At 39.9% G+C, this 13,882-nt stretch overlaps 1 protein-coding gene across 5 annotated transcripts in view; it reads left to right on the top strand.

Moving 5' to 3' along the window:
* Nucleotides 1-13,882, top strand: part of CNTN3 (contactin 3) — a 264,229-nt gene that overhangs the window by 222,804 nt on the left and 27,543 nt on the right. For all 5 annotated transcript variants that reach the window (XM_073351137.1, XM_073351139.1, XM_073351135.1 and 2 more), the window contains 2 exons: nucleotides 2,634-2,761; nucleotides 3,675-3,850. In XM_073351137.1, coding sequence (XP_073207238.1) covers nucleotides 2,634-2,761; nucleotides 3,675-3,850 — 304 coding nt within the window. The remainder of the gene's footprint in view (nucleotides 1-2,633; nucleotides 2,762-3,674; nucleotides 3,851-13,882) is intronic.

The raw sequence follows: 13,882 nt of genomic DNA, 5'->3' as shown, positions 1-13,882 counted from the left end.
GTGCTGTTCATTGTGTTTATCACTGTGTTCTAAATCCCCTAACTGGAGTTGCAGTGAGGAGGGTATGCAGACAGGAAAAGAGATGTGGCTTATGTAAATAGGGGCAAAAGTATTGTAGAGGGAAACTAACCCAAATGTCCAAATTAAAGCATCTTTGCCACCCATTTTCACCCTCGTATGTGAATATGTTTGGACTGATGCAGTATCTACGCTAGCTCAGATATGCCAGGTTACGCTGCAACCCTGCTCTCGCAACAGCCATTATGGAAGCATGATATAGGGTAATAATTTTTTCTCACAATAAGGTGGAAACTAAAGCTGATTAGGAAATGATTTTTGTCTTCCACAAAGAAAAAGGTTAATGAAATGTTCATTGTTTAGTTTTCATTATTTTTCTTTGTAGGATTTTTTGAAGGTGCTGTTGAGATGCTGAAAAACCAAAACCAAAAATAATTGGTTTAAAACCTATTTTTGTTTGGTTGCCAAAAAAATACTAGTTTTTTATTTTAAGTTTTTCAGTGAACATTTGAAAATTTTTGACAAAAACTGATTCTTTTCCATGAACATTTTTTTTAATATGGAGACATACCTATCTCATAGAGCTGGAAGGGACCTTGAAAGGTCATTGAGTCCAGTCCCCTGCCTTCACAGCAGGACCAAGTACTGTCCCTTATTTTTGCCCCAGATCCCTAAATGGCCCCCTCAGGAATTGAACTCACAAGCCTGGGTTTAGCAGGCCAATGCTCAAACCACTGAACTATCCCTCCCCACCCACCCACCAAAAAATTTCAGTTTTACTTAAAAAAAACCACCCTCTTTTTCTGGGAATGGGGATGAGGGAAATTGACAACATTTTTAACCAGTTCTATCAGCAACACGCACGGCCCTATAAAACAGGGCCAGCAGTGAATATTCAGTTCCTTCCTCTCCCTCCCCTTTCCTATTGCTGCAAGGATGCCAGGTGTCTACTGTGGTTGCTCAGTGTCATCGTCCTATATCCTCTGGCTGCATAAACTCACATCTTTCTGCAGCCCTCAGAGTGACACTCTCCTTGTATGGCTGCATGACATTTGCCACAGGGGAAGGGTACCTTAACTCTATCTTCACTGTGTGGGTACATAAACCAAATCAGGTCCCAGCCAGCCAGACTGCCTCTGGCGTATTATACTGCCAGTGAGCACCACACATGCTATGTGGCTGAGAGCGTCTGCCATAGCAATAAAGGAGCTCCTGTCGGAATAGGTGAGTATTATTGTTTCAAATTGAGAGTAGACCCTGAGTAAAGTCAAATGATAAAACTTGTATTGGGGATGCATGTCAGCTCATTAGAGTTAGAAATGAATTTGAATTTTTTATCTTCTCAGATGCATTTTGACATTTTCATGTTATTACAAGAGAATGTTAAAGTGATAAATTTAAGCTCTAATTTTTGCAGGCATGTATTTCCTTATGCATTATTATCATCATCACACTTGCCTTTTAAACTTCCATGCATTAGTCATAAGTACTTTTCATATTCTTTACCCTGAACATCTGTCTGTATGTATCCTCAAATTAACAAGGCAAAGTGTCTCTTGTAATCCAAAGCTGCTTCATTATTTATTGTACTAGTGGATAAACCTGTTAGTTTAATTGTTTGCACTGTAGTATATTTAAATATTCTCTCCTTTCAGCTAGTCTAAAAGAAGAGCATTCCTGAAACACGTACAGCCTCTGTATGTGGTTTTAATGGTTAATTGAGCAATTGTTCCACTTTAAGCTTAAGAGCAGTGTGGCAATGGTATGGAGCCTGGCTACAGTACTTTAGTCATGATCTTTTATCACGGATGATTGTTGGTTTTATACAACCATAGTAGAGATGAAGGTCATTGACTCCATCAAACCAGAAGAATAAGTTGTAGTCTGGAAATGCTACATTTATTCACTCTATAGCGAATATTACCCTGTTGCGCCTAGAAAACAATGCATTTTGTATTGTGTATTATTTACAGGATAACTAAATTCCATGTACACTATTAATGACAGTGCAGCCCACTGAAACAAGCACTTTCTAAGGGACAAGTTTTGTTTCCAATACACAGCTGAAACAACCAGGCAGTGCACTCAGAACATCTTTCCTTCACATCTGCCATGCAGATCTTCTCTCTCCAAGCAAAGAGTGGCAGCAGAGCTTCTCAGTAACTACTGTTGCAGTTTCAGGGCTGCACTATCCCTTGCAACCATCTTGCCTCCTTTGGCAGGGTCCCCAAATTAACAACCAAACACCTAGGCAGAGAACACCCACTGAGCTGTGCTCTGCAGTATAGGGGGGGTGGAGAGCTAGGGAAGAACCTTTCATGCAGACAACAGGAAACGTGCCTCTCTCAGGCTCTGGAATCAGTTTTGGGGGACGGGCAAGGTTCTGGATTTTCCCCAAGGAGAACAGATTTGTTAATGTGTTTTCTGTAGCATGCGAACACACAGGGGGCCAGATTCTTCTGCTGCATATCATCACTGGATAGCAGTTACATTTTAAAACATCACTTCGGCGATTGATCCATTTTGTCGCGATGTAGTAAGGTGAATGTTCATTTATGTCTTCTGCAAACCTGTGATGCATTTTTCGTCTCTCCATCATTTTTTTTTTTTTTTAGAATAACGTTATTAAAAGATGGAGGCCTAAGACTAGCTAATGTGACTAAATTAGATGCTGGAAGTTACTCTTGCCTGGCAGAGAATCAGTTTGGAACGGCTAGTAGAACAGCAAGCTTAATAGTAACAGGTATGTTTGGGTTTTTTTAATAAGATTATTTGAAATGGCTGTAAATTCCAATAAATCCAGCAAGCAGAATCTACAAGAAGCATAGGAGTTCAAAGTTTGGGCTCTAGTTCGTTTATTGTGTGTGACTGGAGGTAAAGGGTCTGAGGAGTTGTATGTTTAAAAATAGTTAAATAAAAAGAGATCAGTTCTGGTTCTTTTTTAAATTTAGAGGGGAAATCTCTCATCTATATTGTGAAATACTTCCTAGACCATGGCAGTAAGGAGTAAGGTTATCTGGATACTACTGCTGGCTTGCACACTGACTCATTGTATAATCTAGGGCAAAAAATTAAACCATGCTTCCTCAGTTTGGCTATCTGTAAAATGGGTTTATTTTTACTTTCAGTTCCAACCTGTTTTGAGAGTTAACTGATGTTTGTAAAGCACTTTGAGATTGACAGAGATTAATCACTAAAATTAGATTCTTAATTCTTAAAATTAAAAAAGTGCATTGTGTACTTGCTTGACACGTAGCTCTTCCACTAATGATACAAAAAGCATGCAAGAAAATCCAACAGAAATCCACAGTATGGATTAGAGAGGAAGATTTTTCCTTTAATTATTAGCAGTATTAGATTTTCTATAGAACTGTACTTTTTTGTGTGCATTGCAATTTGTTGAGCACGACAAACTATGCAGCAGGTCACATTCTACTCTAAGCCACAAGGAACTCCTGTTGAGGTTAATAAGCTCTCACAATACTTCAGGAACAGAATTCAATCAATAATATTTACAGTATAGAATTTGACTAACCTAAAGTGACTGCCACGGTCAAGTGCATCTTATAGAAATGAATGTTTAAAGAAAGCTCAGTAACACAGAAAGTTGAGATAGCTGCTGAGATGGCTAAAATGACTATTTCTGCTCTCCACAGAGCCAACAAGGATAACTCTGGCACCTTCAAACATGGATGTTACTGTTGGAGAGAGTGTAATCTTGCCATGCCAAGTTCAGCACGATCCATTGCTAGACATTAGCTTTGCGTGGTATTTTAATGGAACGCTCACCGATTTCAAAAGAGATGCTTCTCATTTTGAGAAAGTAGGTGGGGTAAGTTGTGAACATTTGTTTCTCTGATTATAGGTGCATGGATCTTAAAGACAAGGTTGACTTAAAAGAGCAAAAATGTTGCACGTTTTGTGACTTCGGTTTTGTTTTTGTTTTGTTTTTTTAATTTAACATGGTAACCAAAGTACAGCCAGTTCTTCTCTTCTTACAGTACATCTACGCTACAGCTGGGACTATGCTTCCCACCTTGGGAAGATACATGCTAGCTCTGCTTAAGCCAACACACTAAAAAGAGCAGTGTAGCTGGGGTAGCCCAGTTGCCAGCTCAAGCTTGCCAGCTGAGAACAAACCCATCTGGACTCCTTGGACACATACTTGGTTGGCTAGCCTGAGTCCCCACCTGTGCTGCCCCCAGCTACACTGCTATTTTTAGCATCCTAGCTTGAGCAGAGCAAACGTGTCCGTCTACCCCGGTTGGGAAGCCCACTCCCAGCTGCAGGGTAGACATACCCTTAGTATTGTAGAATTGCCTTCCCCAAAGGAGATCAGTTGTTCAGAATTATAGGCACAGAGCTGTATTCCATAATACATGATAATTACATATTCCATAATACAGATATTAGATACCTGAAGCCCAGTAATACAGAAGAATTAAAAATTTAAGGAAGTTATTTACAGTCCACAATCACAATATCTCTTTGAACCATAGGTGAGGATCCAGATAAATTGAAAACAAGTTGTTTGCTGCCAAGCAGAAATCTGTTTAAATAGGTACTTCATGAGACGTATCCCGTGTTATCTGCAGTGTTTACATTCCTCAGTGGTGCGCAACTTTGATGTTCTAGTCTTTGCCACAGTCAACCACCAATTGACTTAACCATCAAATATATTTTTCCAAACAATGTCACTTTGATTCATGCCTGTAATTACTGAAGTCTCCATTAATAAGCATCAAAGAGGGCTCCTTTTATTCTGACCTTACGCAGTCCACCTAAGAGAGAGCAATATCAGAGTTAGATGTGTCAACTGTGCGGTTCTACAGAGCAAGATTGGTAAGAAGTTTGTTTGAACCTTGTGTCAAGTTTGTCTGTGTAGATTTGTACCACCTCAAATTTCACCCTGAGGTTTGGGTTTAAACCCACACAAAGTTTTAACATAACTGTTACAAGAGAGCTCTATACCTGTATATATGTAAATAATGAAGGTGCTAGTAGAGAGAGACTCAAGAATGTGTAGCAGAGTTCCTGCATTTTGTAGGACCGATAAAATTTGCTGTGCCCTGCAAATGGCTTCCCCTGTGTAGCTCTACGTCAGCTCTTAATAAAAATTGCTGAGTGTCACCTGGTTTTGCATCCAGACACTATGCAAGGGCATTACATAGTGTCAAAGGAAAATTCATAAATGGGCTCAAGATGATTGGAAGGTTTGTGTAAGCCTTTGATAAATCTGAAAGGCGTTTCCAATTCGTAACCGTAAAATCGTCATCAAGCTTCATATCCCCAAAAGAACTAAACGAGGATTTAAACATCTCTCCATCCCAGGCAAAGGCAACAGTTATCAACTTGAGCTCCCTTCAAGACTAAAGCTGGAATGTGCAAATTACTGCCCCAGTAACTCATATAGGGGAGGACCATATTCCCTCAACAGTACAGACTAAAGCATGGCATAAATCCAGGATGATCTTTCCAAAGCTATGTCTGTGCTGGGACATGTTATAAACATAGCAGGCAGTATAAGACCCCATGTCATCTGCATATTTTGGCCTAATTTGAAATAATTTATTTGAATGATACAGGTACGTAAATAAGAAAATAGATTAAAAGTTTGAGGCCAGATCCTCAGCTGGTGTAAATTGGTATAGCTTCATTGCAGTCAATGGTGCTATACTGATTTACACCAGCTGAGGATCTGGCCCATGTAAGCTGTTTCTAAGGACTCAGTGCAGTTAATTGAGCTTTCACATTCTCCAGTGCTCCTCCTGATGTATGGTTCTGCAGCACTCCCTGCTTTGGGCTGTATCACAAAAGCCACAGTCTGGGCTTCTAACAGAGACATTTGGCTCTTGTAAAATACTTGTCTATATTTTCAGACACTCGCTGAATTGTGTCAGTCTCTGAACGTCATGCTCTCTGTTTTGTTAGCAAAGTGGTTGGTTGATTACAGTGAATGAGCAAACTTGGCTTCTAAAATTTTAAGCTTCCAGACTCTACAAAACAAAAGAGGATTGCTTCATATTTGGATGAGTTCTATATAAAATCAGTTGTTTTATTTAGTTTTTAGTCACACACGAGAAAAGTTCCAGGTTTTCCATTTCACTGCTTGAAGCTTACTTTTCGTTTTGTTATAATAAAGTAGTTCAGCTGGGGATCTCCCACATCCCTGGTAAGTCTCCTAGACACTCGGCTAAAAATTATGAGCAAGCTCGCTCTCTTTCTCCTCCACCCCCAGCTTCTTACAAAAATGGCACTAGTACCTAATGCCAAGAGAGGGTTTCCAGCTGAGAATCCCAAGCAGAGGGAGGCACCATACCTGAGAAGGGCAGGGCTTAGGAAACACCCTTTGCCTTGACATCTCCCATTGGCTATTTTCGGTGGGGAGCTGCCTAGCATGCTGGCTTTTGTGAATCCCATTCTGAGGCACCTATATTTCCCCATTCATTGTATAGAGAGCGTAGAAGCCTTACTCAAGTTTGTTAATCCCGGTGATATTCTAGGTTCCCAAGGCATCTACACAGCATTTAAACACCTGCAGGTGGCCCGTCAGCTGACTTGAGCTTGTGGGGTTTGGACTGCAAATTGCTGTAAAATTGCAGTCTAAGTGGTTTGGGATCTGGAGCCCAGGATCTGGAAATCTCCCCTATTGCAAAGCCCAGTCTCCAGCCTGAGCCCAAATGTCGAGACTGTGATTTTTACAGCCCCATAGCCTGAGCCCTGTGAGCCAGAGTCAGCTGACACGGGTCAGCTGCGGGTGTAACTGCAGTGTAGACATACCCAAAGTGACTTGCCTGAGGTCACACATGCAGCCTGTGGCAGAGCCAGGAACTGAACTCAGATCTCCTGAGTCTCAGTCCATTGCCAAAGTCATCCTTCCTCCCTTATTTTTCCTATGTCTGTTTCATGTATTTATAGTGTGGCCATCACCATACTATCAAAATCTTTTTGTGTGAAGGACAGGGGTCATGTCCACTTGTAAATATTTTTATAATAAATGCTATTTAGGACAATGCAATGCATTTAAAAGGTTGTTGTTTTTTAAATGCTCTTTGGAATTATCCATTTAATCCAAGCATAAAAGGTAAAGTTTGCCATAACTGCCAAAGCCAGGTGGTTGTAGACAGCCTCAGCAGGTAACAATGTCTTCTCGGTAGGTTTATTAAAGTTCTGTTTCCTACAGCTCTGCCTTCTTGCTGATGAAACCAATGATCAGTTAGGTGTCCAACTCCCACTGAAAGTTAATGGAATTTAGGTGCCGAACTACCCTTCTGTGCCTTTGAAAATTTTCTCAAAAGGCATAGCATTTAATCAGTGGACATAAAAGAGGATCCATATACAGATTGGCACTTGATTAAATGCAAGTGCATGCAAGAGAAGTTAGGTTTCTTTTGGAGAGCAAAGAGACCTTTGTAGATCTTATAATTTTTTATAAAAAAATTTCTGGAAATTTGGGCTGACCATCTGTCACGTCACAATTTGAATCCTCTGATTTCACAGTCTGTTACCTTGCCGTATTGCTGCATAGTTATTATTTATTTACTAAGTTTCAAATAAAATACCTAACCAGGCTCTACATAAACACATTAAAATTACAAGGGAAAGGTTAAATATCATTGATAAAAGAAGCTATTCCAATATACAGGACTTCAGTGGTAGATATGAACTGACTGGAAAACTGATTTTTTTTTCCAGTGAAAATTTCAACCTTTCGTCAAAAAAGATAAATCAAGAACCCAAAGTTTTTTATCAAAATCAGCTGAAAAGTTTTCAGGAAAAGGTCAAAATTTTCAGTGGAAGACAACTTTCTTTAAAATTTTTCACTGGGTTGAACATCCAATTTTCCATCAAAAAGCAGTTTTGATGGAAAATTTTCAGTCAGCCCTGTTCAGTACCTCTCAAGACTCATCCCAGTGATTCTTCATTGGCTAACTCATAACTCTAAAATATATAGCTTTCTACTGGAATATTTGCCATAAGGAAGCAACAGTTGAGGGTATGTATAGGAAACAGGAGCCTTGTCATTAATGTTTGGACAAGGTAGGGTACTGGTGCTCTGCTACCTGGAGACTACAGAAGTTAATCCACAAGACAAACTAAATTACCTCAGGCGCCCAATCCAGCTCCCACTGAATTTAATAGAAAGACTTCAGAGGGAGTTGGATAGGGCCCTTAGTGAGCAAATGAGTCAGTATACTGATTTATAAAGCATCTGATGGCTTATTCATACACTTGAAGTTCATATTCCCCAATAACAATAGGGGATTTCAACTATCCCCATAATGACTGGGAACACGTCACCTCAGAATGGTATGCAGAGATAAAATTTCTATACAACATTAATGACTGCCTCTTGGAGCAGCTAATCCTGGAGAGGCAATTTTTGATTTAATCCTAAATGGCACACAGGATATGGTCTAGCTGAACTGCTCAGTAATAGGGACCATAATGGAATTAAATTTAACATCCTTGTAGGGGGTAAAATACCAAGCAAACCCACTCTGGTAGCATTTAACTTCAGAAAGGGGCGGTGACACAAAAACAAGGAGGCTATTTAAATGGAAATTAAACGGAGCAGTCATAGGAGTGAAAATGCCTGCAAGCTACATGGAAAGTTTTTTAAAACACCATAATAGAGGCTCCAACTCTATGCATAACTCAAATTTAAAAAAGTAAGCTTTCCAGAAAAGTACCACCATGGCTTAACAGAGGCAGTTTCAGACAAAAAGATGCCTTTTAAAAATTGGAAGTCAGATCCTACTGAGGAAAATAGAAAGGAACATAAAGTCTGGTAAGTCAAGTGTAAAAAGGATAATTAGTCAGGCCAAAAAAAAATTGAAAGAGCAGCTAGCAAAAGACACAAATAGCCATTTTTTTAAAAAATCCATTAAAAGCAGGAAGCATGCCAAACAATTAGTGGGGCTGCTGGACAATCAAGGTGATCAAGGTGCTAAAGGAGAACTCAAGGAGGACAAGGCCTTTGTGGAGAAGCTAAATGAATTCAGTGCAGAGGATGTGAGGGAGATTCCCACACCTGAGCTATTTTTTTTAGGTGACAAATCTAAGGAACTGGCCCAGATTGAGGTGTCAGTAGAGGAGGTTTTGGAACAAAAAGATAAATCAAACAGTAATAAGTCACCAGGACCAGATGGTTTTCACCCAACAGTTCTGAAGGAACTCAGATATGAAATTGCAGAACTACTAACTGTGGTATGTAATCTATCACTGAAATCAGCCTCTGAATCAGATGACTGGAGGAGAGCTAATGTAACGCCGAGGTTTAAAAAGGCCTCCAAAGGCAATCCTGGCAATTAAAGCCACTAAGTTTAACTTCAGTACCAGGCAACTTGATTAAAAGTGTAGTAAAGAACAGAATTACCAGACACATGAACACAATATGTTGGGGAAGAGTCAATATGGCTTTTGTGAAAAGAAATTATGCCTCACCAGTTAGCTAGAATTCTTTCAGGGGGCCAACAAACATATGGACTATGTTGATCCAGTGGATATAGTGTACTTGGACTTTCACCAAAGGCTCGTAAGCAAAGTAGGCTGTCCTGCGATAAGAGGGAAGGTCCTCTTATGGATCAGTAACTGGTTAAAAGACAGGAAATAAAGGGTAAGAATAAATGGTCAGTTTTGAGAATAGAGGTGTCCTCCAGGTATTTGTACTGGGACCAGTGATGTTCAGTATGTTCATATATAATCTGGAAAAAGAGGTAAACAGTGAGTGGCAAAGTTTTTTTCAGATGGTACAAAACTACTCAAGATAGTTATGGCCAAAGTTGCGTGTGAAGTTACAAACAGATCTCTCACAACTGAGTGACTGGGAAACAAAATGGCAGATGAAATTCAATGTAGTTAAAAGCAAAGTAATGCACACTGGAAAACATAAGCCCAGCTAAACATGCAGAATGATGGGGTGTAAATTAGCTGTTACTACTCATTGTGGATAGTTCTCTGAAAACATCTGTTCAATGTGCAGCAGAAGTCAAAAAAGCTAACAGAATGTTAGGCACCATTAGGAAAGGTTTAGAGTATAAGACAGTAAATATCGTAATGCTACCATATAAATCCATGGTACCCCCACATCTTGAATATTGCATGCAGTTCTGGTCGCCCATCTCAAAAAAATATACGTTAGTCCTGAAAAAGTACAGAGAAGTGCAACAAAATGATTAAGGGTACAGAACACCTTCTGTGTGAGGACAGATTTAAAAAACTTGGATTCTTCAGTTTAGAAAAGATATGACTTAAGGGGGATCTGATAGAGAGCTATAAAACCATAAATGGTGTAGAGAAAGTGAATAAGGAAGTATTATTTACTCCTTTATTATTTACAAGAACCAAGGGTCACCCAAGGAAATTAATAGGCAGTAGGCTTAAATCAAACATAAGGAAGCACTTCTTCACACAACACACAGTTAACCTGTGGAACTCATTGCTGGGGATGTTGTGAAGGTCAAAATTATAACTGGATTCAAAAAAGTATTAGATAAGTTCATGGAGGATAGGTCCATCAATGGCTGTTAGCCAAGATGGTCAGGGATGCAACCCCATGGTCTGGGTGTCCGTAACCTCTGACTACCAGAATCTGGGTCTGGATCATAGGGGAATGATCACTCAAAAAGTTGCCCTGTTCTGTTCATTGCCTCTGAAGCATCTGGCACCAACCACTGTTGGAAGAGAGGATACTGGGTGGGCTAGATGGACATTGGCCTGACCCCGTGTGGCTATTCATATGTTCTTATTCACTGTATGAAAAAATAGCTAGAGATCCCAATTTTGGTGGTGGCTGCCAGTGACTGCAGCAAATGCAAAGTAACTTTTCAATTGATGTCTTCTCTTTGAGATGAGCAATGATGTAATAATGTAGTGGGAGTTCCTGGAACATTCTTGAGGGAAGTGGCATGCCTTCAATCTTTGACACATAGCAGCGCTTGGAAATGTTATGGTAGCACCTGTTATGCAACATACAGCTCTTCCATATGGACCCCAAAAATACCAGTATATAACATTGTTATACATCTCTTTTCTGTTAGACAGATGAGTCATAGCAGCAGCACGGCGAATCAAGCCGTTTTTGAAACTGTGAACAGATTGCCTGTAAACTGCGTCAGATATCACCTGTTCAGACAATCCAGCAGCAGTTGAAATTGTCTTGCAGCCAGCAAAATGAAATGCAAGGATGGATTTAGTTTTTTATGTTCTCAGTCCAATTCCATCCATGAGCAGTAAGCACACGTTTACACTTGCAGACATACACAGAACAAAGCTGAAGCATGTATTTCCTTTTAACCCTGACCATGCTGGTTCACTCCACACTGGCCTTATCTTATAATTTCCGTGGAGCACAATGCCATTACAGGTGCTTGTATAGTATGGGCTGCCAATTTGTGTTCCATAGGTTAGGGTAGTGTGCAGCAGGGAAGGTGACTTTCCTGTCACCTTAACTTGTCCACGCTAGCAAAGATTTAATTGTGCTGGCCAGAGATGCCAGTGAAACTTACTCTGTTGCAAACTCTCTAAGGATCAATGACAGTAGAAAGCACCAACTATGTTGCAGCAATATTGGCCCAGTATTTTCAAGGTATCCCAGAATGATTTATGTGAAATTTCAGGACTTTGATAGCAACCTATTATTTGGGAGGTAATGTATGGAAAATATTGGAACTTATTCTACAGCACTCTATTGTTTACGACAACTAAAAAGAGGATTTGGTTTAGCCCATTCTAACTGTCATCCAGGGAGAAGTCAGACTTTTATTTAAAGTAAAATTATTCTATTTGACAATCCTCTGGGTAAATTTATGTGTAGAAGGCTTAGTACAAGATTAGTTTGTGCTGATAAATTGCAATGTTGAGAATATGTGCTGAATGCGCACTTCACATCAGGTTGTTTCTGTACTCCAGGTTGCCTTTGCATTGTTCAGTCTCAGGGTATGTCTAATCTGCTATTGGTAATGTGATTACAGCACATACAGAGGTACACAAATTAGCTTTAATCTAGCTAGCTCAGGTACCAATAGCTGTGAAGTCACAGCAACATGCACTTCAGCAATAGCCACCTAAGTACATCTGCAGGGTCCCAGGTGGGCTTATGCAGCCCATGTTGAAGCCCCTGTGTTGCCATCACTTCACTGCTATTGGTTCCCAAGCTGAGTAGGTTAAAGCTACCTTGGATATGTCTACACATATTGTAGTCATACGCCCCGGTTTGCAGTGTAGACATACCGTCAGTATATTGTGGGGAATTTCAGCCAGTGTTAACATTGTCTTGTAAATTCTTTTCCTGTAATGATTTACATCTGCATTATATTAGTGAACATAACATTACATTTATTTGTTCCTGTACAGTAAGAGGAGCTGTTAAAAACATGCTTTTAGGTTGTGTTACACAAAGAGGTTGTGGGTAGTATTGCTGGGACCAGCAATTTAAAAAATCAAAAGTAAAGGCTTGATTTTGCTCTTATTCAAGTCACCAGTGAAATTTCTTTTGACTTGAATGAAGCAGGAATAATCCCTGAGAGACAAGCCGGTAACAATATTGCAAATTTATGTAAAATTTATTTTAGAGTCTTGTATTTTAATATTGGGCAGTCTCTCTGGAAACAAATGGTCCTTGAAATAGTAGGATCAAAATACAAGTGCTAATGGTTGTGAACATAAAACAAACAACCCAAAGAGTTTCAATGTTGATTCATTCAGATTGCAGTCTCAAAGAAACCCTTAGCAAAGAGTGCTCACATACATTTCTGAGTGACTTTGGCATACATCTGTAAGTGCAATAAGGGTTATAAAACAACAATCATCCAAAGCAGAGGCACTTCTCCTATCTCCCATACATCATTAAATCACCAGCCATGTGACCAATATAACTGAAAGGTCCCACCAGACAGGAATCCCACCCTCAGATGCATCACTCCTCTGCCTGACAAATGGGCTTTAAAGCATGCCTGGAATGTCAACAGATTTTTGTAAACAAGAAGGAAACTTCTCAAGTCCTCCAGGATGTGTCTGTTCCAAAAGGGGGCATATCTTCATTCTGTGGAAGGGCAACTTATTCAGAATAAAAGTCAGCCTGAGGAGGAAGCTAGTAACCAAATGGGAGGAAGAGGTGGTGTATTAAAAACTTTGCATAACTATTGAGAGGTGGAGAACATTTACAGATGAGTTTGACTCTTGCAACATAAAACACTTAATTCTCACCAGTGCACTCCAAACTTAGACACTCTGAAAATGCGCTGTCCATGAGGAATCTCCTATTAAAGATGCAGGTAGTCCAAAAGTCTACGGTCCTACAACCTCAGTCCTGCAGGTTGCTGAACAACTCTCCACAAGATGTGGTCCACGCCCTTTCCTCCCACTGAAGTCAATGGGAGTTGAGGACACCGCTCAGGATCAGCTCTAAATGTGGAAAGTTCGTAGAAATGCAGGACTGGAAGGGACCTCAAGAGGTAATGTAGTCCACCCCCTGAGCTGAGGCAAATTAAGTATACATAGACCATCCTGTTCTTAAACTCCGCTAAGTAACCTGTTCCAGTGCTTAACTATTCTTATAGTTAGAAAAATTTTCTTAATATCTAACCTAAATCTCCCTTGCTGTAAACTAGCAACCTTTTATGTATTTGCAGACTGTTATCATGTCCCCGCTCAGTCTTCTCTTCTGTAAACTAAATACATCTACTTTCTACCTTTCCTCACAGGTCATGTTTTCTAAGGCATTGATGGCCTAATTTCAAGGCATTACAATGGCCTAATTGGTCTGTGTGTTTTTATTAAATGTTCTAGCCATTCAGAACTACTTTACTACTCTTCTCCGTCTGGATTGTTTCTGTCTAAGGCCTGGTTGATGTCAATAATA

Source organism: Lepidochelys kempii, chromosome 7 (assembly GCF_965140265.1).
Source record: "Lepidochelys kempii isolate rLepKem1 chromosome 7, rLepKem1.hap2, whole genome shotgun sequence".
In the NCBI taxonomy this organism is placed as follows: domain Eukaryota; kingdom Metazoa; phylum Chordata; order Testudines; family Cheloniidae; genus Lepidochelys; species Lepidochelys kempii.
Note: the sequence above shows the minus strand (reverse complement) of the source record. Positions and strands in the feature narration are given on the sequence as shown.